Source organism: Aethalodelphis obliquidens, unplaced genomic scaffold (genome assembly GCF_003676395.1).
Source record: "Aethalodelphis obliquidens isolate GAN/ISIS:26980383/991018 unplaced genomic scaffold, ASM367639v1 scaffold8, whole genome shotgun sequence".
NCBI classification, from domain to species: Eukaryota; Metazoa; Chordata; class Mammalia; order Artiodactyla; family Delphinidae; genus Aethalodelphis; species Aethalodelphis obliquidens.
Window position 1 is genome coordinate 7185281 of NW_020837952.1, and position 16816 is coordinate 7202096.

At 62.4% G+C, this 16816-nt stretch overlaps 1 protein-coding gene across 3 annotated transcripts in view; it reads left to right on the forward strand.

Annotated features, from left to right (window-relative positions):
• The window catches only part of LRP1 (LDL receptor related protein 1), a 79344-nt gene that overhangs the window by 53601 nt on the left and 8927 nt on the right, over positions 1–16816 (forward strand). For all 3 annotated transcript variants that reach the window (XM_027106737.1, XM_027106736.1, XM_027106735.1), the window contains 29 exons: positions 1096–1285; positions 4540–4744; positions 5111–5303; positions 5915–6040; positions 6233–6361; positions 6632–6751; positions 6960–7073; positions 7378–7527; positions 7605–7727; positions 8063–8179; positions 8342–8470; positions 8710–8832; positions 8912–9052; positions 9148–9338; positions 10177–10360; positions 10497–10582; positions 10756–10875; positions 11303–11490; positions 11627–11832; positions 12380–12568; positions 13163–13311; positions 13729–13822; positions 13936–14052; positions 14279–14398; positions 14764–14886; positions 15043–15168; positions 15539–15655; positions 16347–16453; positions 16557–16689. In XM_027106737.1, the coding sequence (XP_026962538.1) occupies positions 1096–1285; positions 4540–4744; positions 5111–5303; positions 5915–6040; positions 6233–6361; positions 6632–6751; positions 6960–7073; positions 7378–7527; positions 7605–7727; positions 8063–8179; positions 8342–8470; positions 8710–8832; positions 8912–9052; positions 9148–9338; positions 10177–10360; positions 10497–10582; positions 10756–10875; positions 11303–11490; positions 11627–11832; positions 12380–12568; positions 13163–13311; positions 13729–13822; positions 13936–14052; positions 14279–14398; positions 14764–14886; positions 15043–15168; positions 15539–15655; positions 16347–16453; positions 16557–16689 (4110 nt within the window). The remainder of the gene's footprint in view (positions 1–1095; positions 1286–4539; positions 4745–5110; positions 5304–5914; positions 6041–6232; positions 6362–6631; positions 6752–6959; positions 7074–7377; positions 7528–7604; positions 7728–8062; positions 8180–8341; positions 8471–8709; positions 8833–8911; positions 9053–9147; positions 9339–10176; positions 10361–10496; positions 10583–10755; positions 10876–11302; positions 11491–11626; positions 11833–12379; positions 12569–13162; positions 13312–13728; positions 13823–13935; positions 14053–14278; positions 14399–14763; positions 14887–15042; positions 15169–15538; positions 15656–16346; positions 16454–16556; positions 16690–16816) is intronic.

The following is a 16816-nucleotide window of genomic DNA, read 5'->3' on the forward strand; positions in this document are numbered from 1 at the left end:
ATGGGGCGGGTGTAACCCCAGACACAGGATTTTAGTCACCTGGGCGAGTTTTCTGTGCTCTCTCAGCCTCAGATTGCTCGCCAGTGCACAGAGACAGGATGACCTGAGACGACAGGTGGGAGAGCTTAGCTCGGCGCAGGGCACATTGTGTGAGCTCCATAAAGGGTGGGGGGGGGGTTAGAGCTGTCATCCTAGGACAGCCTTTCAGCTCTTTGAAAACTGCTATTTTATTCCACTAGTTTTCTCTTCTCCGGGCTGGATGCTCCTAGGTCCTTTGACTCATTCATTTGTTCATGCATTTATCACTCCTGTCCGTAAAGACCTGCCAGGCGCGGAACTAGGTGCCGGGTATACAGTGGTGATAAAAACAGACCTGTCTTTCAACCTCCTTGGCCCTTGTCTGCCTCACAGAATCCAGTCCCCACATCTGTCTAAAAATGTAGTGTCCAAAGCTGAACTTGATACTCTGTAATCGTAGCTCGATCGGGAGAGACTGGCAGAAGTGTCCCCTCTCTCCGGGCCATTGTTCGGGCTACAATACTTCTATTAACGCAGCTTTCTGGCAACCACATCGCCAGACAGCTTGAAGTCACTGAAACCCCTGAGGCTTTTTCTCTTAACCTAAGTTCTACTACGTCTCTTTCATCACGCACTTAGTTCTTAACCTGAGCCTAAGATGTCTACCAGACAATTCAGTTCAGGGTCTTTTTAAGTAGGAAGCTCCCCAGTACAGCCCACGTGGGATCTGATTTACTGAAATCCAGTTTGCGCCCAACTTGGTAGAACTTTAGCTCCAGGAAGTGTGACCACAGCATAAAGCCAAATCTATCCAGCCATGGGAGGACACAGAAAGAAGGGTTAGGGGGATGGACCATGGATCATTTGGGTGGGAAATAGGGGGGTGCAGAAGGGGCTGGGGGCACCGAGGGCCACACCCACACACACTCCCCAGCTCCCACACTTCCCATCCAGCCCCACATATGCCAAGGGAGGGGGTGCCCCAGGCCATCCCCTTAGCGTGGGGATACCCAGGCTGCCCCTTCGCTCTGCTCTCTGGCCCTGTCCTGACCCATCGCTGCTCCTGTCTCCTCGCAGACGTGGGCTCCGTGGAAGGCCTGGCCTATCACCGTGGCTGGGATACTCTCTATTGGACAAGCTACACGACATCCACCATCACCCGCCACACGGTGGACCAGACCCGCCCGGGAGCCTTCGAGCGTGAGACGGTCATCACCATGTCTGGAGACGACCACCCAAGGGCCTTTGTGCTGGATGAGTGCCAGAAGTGAGCTGCGGGCCCAGGGCATGGGGACAGCGGGCCACAGGGTGGCAGGAACTGCCCCTAGGCAGACCAGGAAAGGGGATGCAGGAGCAGGAGAGGCTGGCTCTAACCTGAGCTCAGCCACTTCCTTGCTGTGTGACCTTAGACCAGCTGCGTGACCTCTCTGAACTTTGGTTTCCTCATCTGTAATATGAGGACAATAGCATTTCAGGTGCCTCATCAAGGGGAGGATGAGAGAGCTGTGGAGGACCCTCTGACTTGGTGATTAATTGATTCATTCATCAGAGAGCCATGTTCAAGGCACATAGTAGGTCCTCTGTCTTTCTGGGTCTCCAAGCTTCAAGCAAAGGTTGTTCACTGAACACCTGTTGTGTGGAAGCCTTGAGCTGGGCCCATTCAAGCCACCTAGCTGGGGAGAGAAATCACTGGTGGGAAACTGCTGACAGCACAGGGCTGGATATGATGACCGAGAGGCAGCACGGGGGCGGTGGGTTGGCACAGGGCCTGGAATTGCAAAGGCCAGGGAAGGGCAGCCCGGATAAGAGCTTTGAGCAAGCGCCAGAGGAGGGAGGGCTCCAGGCAGGGAAGGACTTCAAGGGGCCTCAGCCACGCCCAGCCCAGTTGAGGTGCTGGGGCTGGGGGTGCGGGGGGGTGCCGGGGGGTTGGTGGGGGACAGGCTTGAGGAAGCCCAGGAGGCTGGGCTAAGGTTGCCAAGGGAGAATTTGGGAGGAAACCCCCCGGCATGGTACACACCCCCAGCCTCCACCCCTCTGCTCTCCTGCAGGGGCAGCCCCCGGCCCCATCACGTGGGCCTCTCACCTTAGCTCTGCTGGCCCACATTCTAGCAAAACTTTGTTCCCCTGGATTTAGCAGCGCTTGGAATGTTTTCCCAAAGCTTTACTAGGAAACTAAGGAACAAACAAAACCCAAAAGCAGCTACTTAGAAACAGTGAGTGCACCAAACCTAGATTCCTTACCCTGATGTAACTCACGCCTGGCCCAAAGCCGGCCTGCCTGACACCGCCAGCCAGCTCGAGGGTCCTTCCTGCCTCGGTCCTGTCCCGCACGTACGCGGCTCACGACGGAGATCCCGTCTTCCCCGCTGTGACCCTCGGTGGCTTCACCTGCCTGGGGCTGGCCCCCCGGGCCCGTCCCTCGTGAGCCTGGAGCTTCCATGGGGGGGCCGTGCTCTGGGCCCCCGGCCTACCTCTCACGTTTGATTCAGAGCCCACTAATTTCCTTTGCTCTGAGCTCAGGGGACTCAGTCCTTCACTCAGCAAATGGGTTTTGAAAGCCAGCGACGTGCTGAGGATCCGATGGGGAGCAGGGTTGTGTCAGCCCTTTGCCGGCATATTTGATTCTTGCCCTCACGAGGCTGCAGGGAGCTCCACGAGTGGGTGACGAGGACCTGACCCGGGCTGGAAGTCAGGGAACGTATTCTCAAGGGGCAATGCATGAGCCAGGTCTGCGAGGCGACAGGGTGAACTGAAGCCGGGCAGGGCACAGGAGAAAGAGCCGAACCGTCTGGGACAGGCCCTCCCTTGGCCAGAAGGAGCGAGCGCTTTGGAGGAATGGGAGGGAGCCCGTGCGGAGGGGGCAGCGGCCCCCCCCAGCCCGGTTAGAAAGTCGCCGCAACCCTGGGTGCTGACTGCCTGCCCCTCAGGAAAGCCTCCGCACCATTCCCCACGGCCCTTTCCCGGGGAGTGGTTTTACCAAACTTGGGATCCACAGTGACAGCACGGATTGTTCTGCCACGTGTAGCAGTTTATAACGATAGGAGGAAAGCCACTTCCCAGCACAGAGTGTGCTGTACCTGAGGGTGTGGGTGGCCCTGATGGGGAGGAAGATGGCTCTAGCAGCTGCCTCGGGACACCTGTTTTCTCTTGTGGAGGCCAGAGGGAGATGCCTCCGTCTGCGCCCATCCTGATTCCAGGAGCCACCAGAACCCCGCCCCTTCCCCTGATGAGGCCTTTAAAACCAGGGCTTTATCCTCATGGGCTCAGGAGCAGCCAGCACCTCCTTAATGGGAGGGAAGCATCCTTTTCCTACCTGAGCACAGTGGCAGGATGGAGAGACGGGGGGAGGGGGAGTGTTCAAAAGAGTGAGACCTGGAGAGGTTTGAGGAGATAAGTCCAGCAGCTCTGCGAGACAGCTCTATAGCCAGAACAGCAGAAGGATGAGGGACACAGGGGCCTGGGGGTTGGGAGGCAGAGGGCAGGTCCTGTGAGGGAACTGAAAAGCGGATCTGGCTTTGGTGTAGCTCAATGCTTTCCAAAGTCCAGGGTGCATGAGGGTGGCCTGGGGAGCGCTGGCAAGTCTGGTTCCCTGGCCTCACCCTACCCTAACTGCACGTGAATCTCCAGGACAAAGACCCAGGAATCGCCATCCAATGCAGGTGGTCTGCGGACCACACTGACACCAGTGTAGTGCTTGACCAGCCTGGGGGTCTTCCACACCCCCCTCTGGGGCCTCGCCACCACCCCCACCCGAGAAGCACGGCATAGCTGGGCGTTCCCACCACCTCCTTCACTGAAAGGAAGCCGAGGCTCAGAGGGGCCAAGAGGGATGCTTAGGTCAGAGCTAGTAAGGGGCAAAGCTGAGGCTCAGATCCCTAATATGCAAAGGCCTTAAATTACGGAGAAGGCGACTCTTGGGAACTTGATGGTAGAATCCATGCGTCCCCAGGACCTAGGACACACTAGACACTCAACGGCTTCCTGAATGCCAGGAGAAGAGAGAAATGAAGGAAAAAATAATAGAAAATCCTCAGATAGAACACACAGCTGTCGTTTAATCCTCAGACCCCTCTATGGGGCAGGTAGTAGTATTCCCATTTCATAGAGTGGGAAACTGAGGCACACAGGGGTTAAGTAACTTGCTAAGGTTCCTAGATGGTCCAGTGCTGGAGCCGGGATGGAACCCCAGAGGCTGACTCACTTGGCTACGCTGTCTCAGTAAACGCAGGTGGCCATTTCACAGACACTGAGAAGCACTGGTGCACGTGCACACACACACACACACACACACACACACACACACACACACACACACGCAAGCTGTCTGTGTGGCAGCCCTTCCCAGGCACTGGGGCTGTGTTGGCCTTGGTGGCTCTGAGGTTGCCTGTGGTGCAACCTCAGGTGTCTAGCTGACACTCTGGCCGACCCCCGGGTCTGGCTGTCTGCACGCCCGGGCCTGGTCCCTCCATGGCGGACTCCCTGGCTTTGAGTCCTGATCTCCGTGGCCCTCTCTCCTCCCAGCCTGATGTTCTGGACCAATTGGAACGAGCAGCACCCCAGCATCATGCGGGCAGCCCTGTCAGGAGCCAACGTCCTGACTCTCATCGAGAAGGACATCCGCACCCCCAATGGCCTGGCCATCGACCACCGGGCCGAGAAGCTCTACTTCTCCGATGCCACCCTAGACAAGATCGAGCGGTGCGAGTATGACGGCTCCCATCGCTATGTGAGTCTCCGGGGCAGGCGGGACGGGCGGCACGAGGGGGCTGACGCTGGGGTACTGCCGGTCAGCCAGGGAGGAGATTGCCCAGGCACGGAGCAGGAGAAAGGGAGGCCACCTGACATGGTGGGAAGAGCCAGGGGGCAGTGGGGAGTCCCAGTCAGACCCTGACCTTGCCACTTCGCCATCCTCAGCCTTCCAGGCTTGGTTTCCTCAGCAGTTAAATGAGGAAAGTGATCACAGGTCTCTGCAAATCCTGCCCCTTCTGCGACTGTGTCTGAGGAGCCGGGCCCCTGGTCCCTGGAGCCAGCTGCAGGGGGTGGAGGTGGGGGTGAGAGTGATCCCTTCGACGGGCTGATGCTGTCTCCCCAGGTGATCCTGAAGTCAGAGCCCGTCCACCCCTTCGGGTTGGCTGTGTATGGGGAGCACATCTTCTGGACCGACTGGGTGCGGCGGGCCGTGCAGCGGGCCAACAAGTACGTGGGCAGTGACATGAAGCTGCTGCGCGTGGACATCCCCCAGCAGCCCATGGGCATCATCGCCGTGGCCAATGATACCAACAGCTGTGAGTGGGGCCGCTGCCACCAGCCTTGCTCTCCTGCCCCCTGTGCCAGCATGTACACACACACACACACGCACACGCACACGCACACGCACACGCACACAACTGGTCTGATTCACATCTTTGGACACCCCCAGCACACGCTCTAGCCATTCCTCCCACTCAGAACCACACCTACCCGCCAGAACCTGATCTCACACCCATCCCAGGCGCTGCCTACTCCACCCTCTGTGTGCACGAGCACAGACACGGTCCCACACTGGCTTGACGACCAAGGGTCCCACACACAGATCTGCAGCTGTCCCGGCCTCTCACACATGCCTCACACATGCCCCGGGGTGCCCACCACCACACACACGACCTTAGGCTTGACTCTCCCCAGAGTACGGCTCAGAGCCCCAGTCACCCCACCTAAGAGCACACACATCCTCAATGACCTCAGGCTCACCCAAACGCTCCCACCCGGCCTTCCCACGGCAGCCCCCGCCCCAGCCGTGAGCCGCCGTGTCACAGGTGGTGCCAGGAAGCTCAGCGAAGCTGTTGGGGGTGGGGGGCGTTCTGCACGTGCACCGCAGAGGACACGCTTAGCCCACTGTCCTCCATCCCTGCCTCAGGCGAACTCTCCCCTTGTCGCATCAACAACGGGGGCTGCCGGGACCTATGTCTGCTCACCCACCAAGGCCATGTCAACTGCTCCTGCCGCGGGGGCCGCATCCTCCAGGACGACCTCAGCTGCCAGGGTGAGGGGGGGGGCGCTGACGGGGCCCTGGGCGTGGATGGGGACCGTCTCCTCCCGGACTCTCCAGCAGCCCAGCCCCACAAAGCCTTGCATCATGGTGCGACGGGATGGCCTCAGTTCCTGGGGGGAGAGGCGTATGGGCACTCAGAGCCCCAGGGCCCCGCTCAGGAAGCTCCCCCACCTTCCCCCCCAGCGGTGAATTCCTCGTGCCGAGCTCAAGACGAGTTCGAGTGTGCCAATGGCGAGTGCATCAACTTCAGCCTGACGTGCGACGGCGTCTCCCACTGCAAGGACAAGTCTGACGAGAAGCCGTCCTACTGCAGTAAGGAGCCTCCTCCAGCCCCAGAGCCCCCGCCCGCGCCCCCAGGCCCCACCTCCTGAGTCACCAGCCTCAGGCCTCAGCAGGGCGGGGCGTGGGAGTGAGAGGAGCAGAAGCCGCCCCCCCGCAACCCCGACCGGAGAAGGAGTCGAGCCCCGTGCCGGCCCGTTGCAAAGCCTCAAGTTTGTCAAGGGAGCAAACGCAGGACGTCTCATTAGAGGCAGCCCCTGCCCTGTAGCTGCTGCTGACTGTGGCCTGCTCCCCGCTCTGCAGATACACGCCGCTGCAAGAAGACTTTCCGCCAGTGCAACAATGGGCGCTGTGTGTCCAACATGCTGTGGTGCAACGGAGCAGACGACTGTGGGGATGGTTCTGATGAGATTCCCTGCAACAGTGAGTGCGACCCGTGCCGGGCCTCGGACCGCCCCCAAGCCTGCCCCCCCCACTTGCTGATCTTTGGTCCCCAGGCCCCAAGGAGTCTGGTTCAGGGCACTATATGATGGGGCTGGACAGGCACTTTGGGCCGGGAGCCCTGGCCTGGGCCTGCCTGGCCCCCCCAGGGAGGACCCCGCCTGATGGCACGGGGTGGGTGCTCTTCTAGAGACGGCCTGCGGCGTGGGCGAATTCCGCTGCCGGGATGGCACCTGCATTGGGAACTCCAGTCGCTGCAACCAGTTTGTGGACTGTGAGGATGCCTCGGACGAGATGAACTGCAGTGAGTGATGCCCCTTTCCTGGGTGCCTCCTCGGGTGCCCTGCCCTCCTGTCCGGGCTCCTCTGCCTTCCCTCTGGCCCACGTGGCAGCCTCAGTCCCCTCCCAGTCTGCCCCAGGCCTGGGCTCCCTGAGACTCAGGGAGGGGGCAGGGAGTGGAAAGTGTGGGCAGAGCACCACCCCCCACCCCCCACCAAACAACACGGTTCAACTTTCTAAAACGCTTGAAGGCTCCGTACGGGCCAGCAGCTCTAAGGGAGGGTGTTTGGAGGGAACCTGGTGTCACCCCTCATCCTCGCCTTCGCCAGGCGCCACCGACTGCAGCAGCTACTTCCGCCTGGGGGTGAAGGGCGTGCGCTTCCAGCCCTGTGAGCGGACCTCCCTCTGCTACGCGCCCAGCTGGGTGTGCGATGGCGCGAACGACTGCGGGGACTACAGTGACGAGCGCGACTGCCCAGGTCCGACCAGGGGGCAGGTGTGCGGTGGGCAGCGGACCCCCGAGGCGGCTGCGCCTTCATGCCTCCCTCGCCCCCAGGTGTGAAGCGCCCCAGGTGCCCCCTGAACTACTTCGCCTGCCCTAGTGGGCGCTGCATCCCCATGAGCTGGACGTGTGACAAGGAGGACGACTGTGAACATGGCGAGGACGAGACCCACTGCAGTGAGTGACCGCAAGCACCCGCTCACCTGAGCTAGGCACCCAGAGGACCTGTGGGGTTGGGGCTTCGCCTTAGCCACTGAGACCCTGTCCAGGCCCCACCTCTTGGTTCCTTCGCAGGAAATGCCCTCCTTTGAGAAGGGCACCCAGGGCTTCACCCCGTGCCCCCAACCCAGACCCTCAGGCTCTGAGATGGGGGCCGTCTCTCCAGCCCCTGCTGAGCCCCCCACAGAGGGTGCCATGGGGATGTCTCTCCCATCCATCCTCTGGCATCTACCTGCCGAGCTGAGTGACCCGCCCTCTCTCCCCCATCTAACTGTGGCTTCCGACTGCCCCAGACAAGTTCTGCTCAGAGGCCCAGTTTGAGTGCCAGAACCATCGCTGCATCTCCAAGCAGTGGCTGTGTGATGGCAGCGATGACTGCGGGGACGGCTCGGACGAGGCCGCTCACTGTGGTGAGAGGGGCCTGGGGTCTGGCTGGGGAGGTGGCCCCGGGAAGGGCAGGGCCCCCCACGCACCCCGCCAGGGACAGCACAGAAGTGGGCACGTCACCCCAGCTGCCTGGCCCTGCTCCTTCCACTCTTGCGTCTCTCAGTGGCTCCCTGTTCCCTCCACAGAAGGCAAGACGTGCGGCCCCAGCTCCTTCTCCTGCCCGGGCACCCACGTGTGCGTCCCCGAGCGCTGGCTCTGTGACGGTGACAAGGACTGTGCTGACGGCGCTGACGAGAGCGTCACAGCCGGCTGCTGTGAGTGGTGGGGCCGTGGTCTCACTTTGCAGGAGGGGAGACCGAGGTCCAGGGGAGGAAGTGTTTCCGCGGGGGTCACTCAGGCGGTCAGTGGCAGAGCCCTGTCTACAGCCCAGGTGTCCAGACGCCCCGTCCAGCGCTCTGCCCATTCTACCACTCAGACCACAGGAAGGTTGTGGGGAGACAGTCAGCAGCCGGGCGGGCGGGGGCTGAGGGGCCGTGTCCGCCTGTGTCCGCAGTGTACAACAGCACCTGTGAGGACCGCGAGTTCATGTGTCAGAACCGCCAGTGCATCCCCAAGCACTTCATGTGCGACCACGACCGGGACTGCGCCGATGGCTCGGACGAGTCCCCCGAGTGTGGTGAGCCCGGGGCCGCGGTGGGAGGGGCCCTGCCCTCCACGCACAGGCCGCCAGCCTCACCTGCCCCCTCCCACCGCAGAGTACCCGACCTGCGGCCCCAGCGAGTTCCGCTGTGCCAACGGGCGCTGCCTGAGCTCCCGCCAGTGGGAGTGCGATGGTGAAAACGACTGCCACGACCAGAGCGACGAGGCCCCCAAGAACCCGCACTGCACCAGCCCAGGTGGGCCCCGCGCCCGGCTCCCTCCCCACGCTTGGCCCGGCCCCGTCCCCCAGACGGCCCAGGGCCCGGCTGACCCGCCACCTCCGTCCCCCCAGAGCACAAGTGCAACGCCTCCTCGCAATTCCTGTGCAGCAGCGGGCGCTGCGTGGCCGAGGCGCTGCTTTGCGACGGGCAGGATGACTGCGGCGATGGCTCGGACGAGCGCGGCTGCCACGTCAACGAGTGCCTCAGCCGCAAGCTCAGCGGCTGCAGCCAGGACTGCGAGGACCTCAAGATCGGCTTCAAGGTGCGCTGTGCCCCGGGTGGGAGCCTGGCTGGGACTCCTTCCTCCATCCCTCATTCATTTATTCATCGGTTCATCCGTCCAACGAGGGCTAACTCAGCTCCTATTCTGCCAGGCAGTGTTCTAGGCACTGGGGACCCAGCATTGAGCACAACAGACATCTCTGCTTAGTTGGTTCTGCATCTGTTCGGGAGGTAGAGCCAGCAGGCTTTGCTGGCAGATGAGGTCAGGGGCACGAGAGAAGGAGGGGCACGCAGATGTCAAACAGGTGCCAGATGCGCAGGCCTGCAGTCCAAGGGGGAGGCCAGACAAGAGAGAGAGGCTGGGAGCTGTCACCATAGAGACGGCATTTAAGTCATGAGTCTGGATGAGATCCCGAAGCGGGCCAGTGTAGACGAACACGAGGGTGATCCGAGGCCGGAGCCCTGTGCTCAGCCACGCTGAGGGCAGTGAGGTGAGGGGGGAGCGGCAGCGGAGCCTGGACAGGGGCAGCCTTGGGGGCCGGAGAGCAGCCAGGCGAAGAAGGTGCTGGAGGAAGAGGTGATGGGCTGTCGGATGAGGCTCGCGGGTCACGTGAGAGGAGGCCTGAGCCTCGGCCTCGGGACGCAGAGTCGTGGCAGTCACTGGGGACTCACGCCAGTGGGTGGGGTGGGGGTGAGAGCCAGACGGCTGGCGTGGGCCAGCTCAGTGCCGGTGTGCTGCCTGCTTCCCTTGGTGAGGCACAGCCAGCCACCCAGGGTGGAGGGTGCTTCTGACCCTCGGTCTCGAGGTGAGAGGCCTGCAGCTCCTGGGGCGGCCCAGACCCCTGCCCGTGCCCACCCCAGGCTCCCTGTGCCCACAGTGCCGCTGCCGCCCCGGCTTCCGCCTGAAGGACGACGGCCGGACGTGCGCTGACGTGGACGAGTGCAGCACCACCTTCCCCTGCAGCCAGCGCTGCATCAACACCCACGGCAGCTACAAGTGTCTGTGCGTGGAGGGCTACGCCCCCCGCGGCGGCGACCCCCACAGCTGCAAAGCTGTGACTGGTGAGACGGGGGCTTGGAGGGTGTGCCGTTGGCCCGGGCAGGCAGCCCGGGGCTGGGGTGGGCGGGCTGGAACGGCAGGGCTGAAGGCAGGCTGGGGACGGGGGTGCTAGAATGAGCCGCCCTCCTCTGCCTCCAGACGAGGAGCCGTTTCTGATCTTCGCCAACCGGTACTACCTGCGTAAGCTCAACCTGGATGGCTCCAACTACACGCTGCTTAAGCAGGTGCCAGACCCGCCCTCCTCACCCCGCTGCCTCCCCAGACCCACAGCTACGTCCCTCACCCAGTACAGCCCCCCGTTCTCCGCACTCGGGCCCATGGCCATCCCCCCACTGACCTCTCCCGCCGTCCACGTCCTGACTCTTCGGTCACCCCTCTGCTCACCCCCCAAACCAAGGGCCTCAACAACGCTGTCGCCTTGGACTTTGACTACCGAGAGCAGATGATTTACTGGACAGACGTGACAACGCAGGGCAGCATGATCCGAAGGATGCACCTTAACGGGAGCAACGTCCAGGTGAGGCCGGGCGCAGAGTCAGTCCGTGCCCCCGCCCAGGGGGCCCTCTCTGCTTCAAGGCCATCTCCCCTTCTTCCCACCCACCCCACTGAATTATTCCTTTTCCCCGCTCCACACTGAGTCGCCGCAGGACTCTGCCTGTCCTTACTCCTCTCTCCCCTAAGCCCAGCAAGCGAGGTCTAGGAGATTCCTGTCTCTCTTTCCCTAATTAGCTGTAAGTTCCCCTTCTGTCTGACCTCCCTTAAACCTGTGCTCCCAGGCCCTGTGGGGCTTGGGTTGTGGTCTCTCTCATCCAGAGACCCCTATCCTCGAACCTGGGCTGACACCATGCCCGGGGCTGGGCCTTTTCCATCCACTGTGCTCCTAGAGCGGCTGAGGGTCCTGCCCCAACTCACCCAGGGCCCTTCCTCCCTGCCCCTGCCTGCAGGTGCTGCACAGGACGGGCCTCAGCAATCCCGACGGGCTGGCTGTGGATTGGGTCGGCGGCAACCTATACTGGTGTGACAAAGGCCGGGACACCATCGAAGTGTCCAAGCTCAACGGGGCCTATCGCACGGTGTTGGTCAGCTCTGGCCTCCGTGAGCCCAGGGCTCTGGTGGTGGACGTGCAGAATGGGTACGTGGGTGAGGAGGGTTGGGGGAGCCTCTGAAGGCAGCTGGTACACTCGGGCGTCCAGGCCCAGCCTCCCTGCAGGCTCCTGGTGGGACTGGTTGCTGGATATCTCAGGGCTGACTGCTCACCCACCTGACAGGTACCTGTACTGGACAGACTGGGGGGACCACTCACTGATCGGCCGGATCGGCATGGATGGGTCTGGCCGCAGTGTCATCGTGGACACCAAGATCACGTGGCCCAACGGCCTGACCCTGGACTACGTCACCGAGCGCATCTACTGGGCCGACGCCCGTGAGGACTACATTGAGTTTGCCAGCCTGGATGGCTCCAATCGTCACGTTGGTCAGTGTGCCAGTGAGGCTGCCCAGGCACAGCAGACCTAGTGGGGATGGGGGCTCTGAAGCTACAGGGGATCAGGCCTTTGGGGCAAGAGTAGGCTTAAAAGCCAGAGGGCATGGTCTGAGGACACCACCCACCGGGGGTCTGGGGCTTCAGAGCACCCCAGGGTATGCCCCCTGGATCCGCCCAGGCATGAGGAAACCACCAGCTCCCTCGGGAAGGAGAGAGAGCGGCACCTTCCCACGCACAGTTTCAGATGACAGGCCCTGAGGAAGGTGGGAGCAGAAGGGCTGGGGCTGGCGTACCCAGGACGCCCCCACTCCCTCCCAGGGAACCGTAGAGTGTATTTGGGCAGGAACCTGTTGTCAGACAGGCCAGGAGTTGCGTTTCAGCTCTGCCACTTACCAGCTGTGCGGCCAGGGGCTGGAGCTGGGCTAGTGCCCCCCTCACAGGGCTGCTGTGGGGTTAAGGGCCCAGTAGGGAAGGCGCCCAGTACTACTCGGTGCTGACCGGCCGCCCGGCCTGTCCCCCGGCCCCCTGCCGCCCTCAGTGCTGAGCCAGGACATACCGCACATCTTCGCCCTGACCCTGTTCGAGGACTACGTCTACTGGACCGACTGGGAGACAAAGTCCATCAACAGAGCCCACAAGACCACGGGCACCAACAAGACGCTTCTCATCAGCACACTGCACCGGCCCATGGACCTGCACGTCTTCCACGCCCTGCGCCAGCCTGACGGTAAGCGGCCGAGGACCGAGAGCCGACCCCGCTGAGCCAGGCACGAGGGGCCCCTGAGAGGGGACGGGGCCCCACTGTCTCAGCAGGGCTGCCAGGCCACCCCTCCCCCAGCGCTGACCAAGCAGCGCCTGCAGACACCAGGAGATTCGGAGGCCTGTAGACAGGCTACGTTCCGGCTCTCAGGAGCTACAGCCCAGCTGGGGTCCAGCCCGAGAACCTTGTAGCAGCGAGGCCCTGAGGCCGTCCAGTAGAGCAGGTCTGGGTGGAGACCACCAAGGCCAGACCCCGAAGGCAGGCAGGCCAGAGCTGAGGGGGAGAGCACAGGGGAGGCAACGTGTGGGGTTCGGGTCCAGCCTGATCCTGGGACCTCAGCAGAGTCCTCTCCTATCTCTGGCTTCAGCTCCCTCCTGAAAGAGCAGGGTCTGGACCCATCCCACCTCTGCCTGGGATAGATGGGCCAGGCAGCCTTTGGAAGACCAGAAAACGTGTTACCAGTGAGCACTGCCCTCGCCCCGCCAGAGGCCGGCGGCCCAGGGAGCAGTGGTCCATACACTGGGCCAGTCCGCCACCCTCTAACCACGTTTCCTCCGGCAGTGCCCAACCACCCCTGCAAGGTCAACAATGGCGGCTGCAGCAACCTTTGCCTGCTGTCCCCCGGGGGCGGCCACAAGTGTGCCTGTCCCACCAACTTCTACCTGGGCGGCGATGGGCGCAACTGTGTGTCCAACTGCACAGCCAGCCAGGTGAGGTTCTTCCCCGGACCCCGCTCCCCATACCTCGTTCCCCGATCTCCCACACCACTACCTGCACTCCTCCTGGGACCCCAGCACCCGCCCTACTGTCCTCACACATCTGGTTTTCCCACGCTAACACCCCCGCATTTCTTGCCTACCTCTTGTCTCCCCACAGCAATACTTTTACACCTGTCACCTCACACAAACACCCCACCCCCTAACCCTGACTCCCCCCGCCGACCTCCACACAGATGCCCCCTCGCCTGGCCTTCCTGCGCTCACCACACCCCAACCTCCCATCCAGCTCAACCTCCCCCCAAGATACCTGACCCCCCTGCTTCTTTGAGACATCCCGGCCCCTCGAAAGAAAGCCTCCCGAGGTCCCCAGACCCCCACCAACCCCTCTCGCCCCCACCTGCCCTCCAGTTTGTGTGCAAGAACGACAAGTGCATCCCCTTCTGGTGGAAGTGTGACACGGAGGACGACTGCGGGGACCACTCGGACGAGCCCCCGGACTGTCGTGAGTGCCCGGGTGGGGTGGCAAGAGGGTCCTGCGTCAGGGCCGCCCGACTCCCGAGGCCCCGAGTGGCCCGCCCCCCGGCCCTGCTGACGCTGAGCCTCCCCTCCCGGCAGCCGAGTTCAAGTGCCGCCCAGGACAGTTCCAGTGCTCGACGGGCATCTGCACGAACCCTGCCTTCATCTGTGACGGGGACAACGACTGCCAAGACAACAGTGACGAGGCCAACTGCGGTAAAGGGCCGCCCTCCCGCCCCGCCTTGTCCTCCCCGGGATTTGGGGGTTTGGTAACTGTGCTCCCAGGGCAAGGAGGCCCAGCCCACAGCGGCCACCTCTCCAGGCTGGACTCCTGCTTCTCCAGCCCTGGGCCTGCGCTCTCCCCCACCGAGGGAGTGGGCCCCCGCCCCTCCCGAATCCTGCACCCACCGTTAGTTACCCTCCCCTCCTGCCACCCCCACAGACATCCACGTCTGCTTGCCCAGTCAGTTCAAGTGCACCAACACCAACCGCTGTATTCCCGGCATCTTCCGCTGCAATGGGCAGGACAACTGCGGAGACGGGGAGGACGAGAGGGACTGCCGTGAGTGCCCCGGGTGGTGGCAGGGAGGGGGGTGGTGGAAAACGGGCACGGAAACGCGATTCACATTGAAATCTAGCCCCTGCTTCTTCTAGGGGTCGTGCTGCTCTCAAGTAATGTTACTAGATGAGCAACATAAATTATATGGGGTGTGACTTGGTTTGCTTGTAAAATCATCATGCACGTCGTAGAGATGTGCGGATCCAGAAGACAAAATCACCAAAGTTGAAGATGATTTTCCTTCCTCCCAAGAAATTGCTGGCAGGACCAGGACAAGGCCAGGGCTTGGGAGAGGGAGAAAATGGGGATCTTGAACTGTGCGGGGGAGGTGGAATGGGCAGGTCCTCATTCTCTCCCCAACCCCGCAGCCGAGGTGACCTGTGCCCCCAACCAGTTCCAGTGCTCCATCACCAAGCGCTGCATCCCCCGCGTCTGGGTCTGTGACCGGGACAACGACTGTGTGGACGGCAGTGACGAGCCCGCCAACTGCAGTGAGTCTCCTGGAGCCCACCCTCCCTCCACAGTGTCTGCTGCTCCCACCACCCCCACGGGTGACCCCCCTAGGTGGCCGCTCCCACCCAGACCGCACCCTCCCAGTGCATTCCTGAAAGGAGCCTCCCCCTCATCGCTGGGCCACCCCCTTGCAGCCCAGATGACCTGTGGAGTGGACGAATTCCGCTGCAAGGACTCGGGCCGCTGTATCCCGGCGCGCTGGAAGTGTGATGGAGAGGACGACTGCGGGGACGGCTCGGATGAGCCCAAAGAAGAGTGTGGTGAGCTTCCCCAGCCCTGCTCCAGGAAAAGGCACCTGACGGGGAGGGCTGGGGCTGCCTGCCGCCTGGGTCCCACTCCTGTCTAATTCCCGTCCCTACTCCTGCCAGCACCTCATCGGCACACACCTGGCCACCCTATGGGATCTGTCGATCCCCTCCCCAGAGCAGCTCCATCCTTTCGTGTCCCTCCTGCCCCAGAAGTCCCCATAGACTCCACATCTCAGAACGCAGCCTGGACTCCCACTGCTGACCTTTTTGTCAGGCTGGAATGCCCACTCTCCCGCTCCTGGCCATCCTGACCACACCTTCCGGCGCCCTGACGTCTGCCCCCCGCTCTACCCTGACTGCCCCTCAATCTTGCCTCTTCTAGACGAGCGTACCTGTGAGCCCTACCAGTTCCGCTGCAAGAACAACCGTTGTGTGCCGGGCCGCTGGCAGTGCGATTACGACAACGACTGTGGCGACAACTCCGATGAGGAGAGCTGCAGTATGTCCCCTACCCCGTCCCCCCCGGCCCAGCAGGTGTCCTCCCCCAGGAGACCTCCCCGCTCAGTACCCCTGCCCCACCGCCACCAGGCTGCACGAGAGCAGGTGGCTGCTTCCCAGGGCTGGGGGTCAGGAGTTCCCTCCCGCCTCACCCCACCCCACCCCGCTCCATGTTGTGTATTTGAGTTTGTGCCATTTCACCTCATCTCATGTTTCTCTCCATTTTCACACTGTCCTCTTGGGGTTGCAGAGGTAGGTGTCTCTGATGTGCCCGTGCTCCTACCACATCCCCCTGCTGCTGCCCCAGAGCCCACCTGTCCCTGTGCTGTGCCAGCCCATCCTCCTTTACTGGCCTCTCCCTAAACCCTGGTGCTTGTCTTAGTGGTCTTGCCCCTCCCTTGCCCTCCCCACACACAGTCTGTCCTGAGGGCAGGGCCGGGGACCCGTGCCCTCTCTCGTGTGTCTGCCCCAGACGGGTAAATGTGAGTGCCCTCTGGGCCTGACCGGTCCTATGAGGGCAGCCAGTTGGCTTGCCCAGGATTAGTTGAGCATCTTGGTCATTATGCCAGTCAACTGTGGCCTTCAGGGACTCAGGGATGGGTGATATTGCTCTGCAAGGGCTGGAGATGCTCTCGAGGGCTGAGTCCGTATGCCCACCCTTCTGGGGCCTGTCTCTCCCCTGTCCTTCCCAGCCCCTCGGCCCTGCTCTGAGAGTGAGTTCTCCTGTGCCAATGGCCGATGCATCGCTGGGCGCTGGAAATGTGATGGGGATCATGACTGTGCAGATGGCTCAGACGAGGTGGGCAGGGAGACCAGAAGGAGGGAGGGATGGCCTTAGAAGAGTCAGGGCAGGCCTGCAGGGGTGCCCAGGTCTGACCAGGATGCTGCTCCTGCGCCCACAGAAAGACTGTACCCCCCGCTGTGACATGGACCAGTTCCAGTGCAAGAGTGGTCACTGCATCCCCCTGCGCTGGCGCTGTGATGCAGATGCTGACTGCATGGACGGCAGTGACGAGGAAGCCTGCGGCACTGGCGGTGAGCCCCTCCAGCTCGGCTCCCCAGCCCTCCCGCCACCCCGCAATAGCACTTAATCAGGAGCCAGTTGGGTTGAAATCCAGCAGAAACCTGTGGGCTGTGTCCACCCAGGCCCCATCCCACAAGT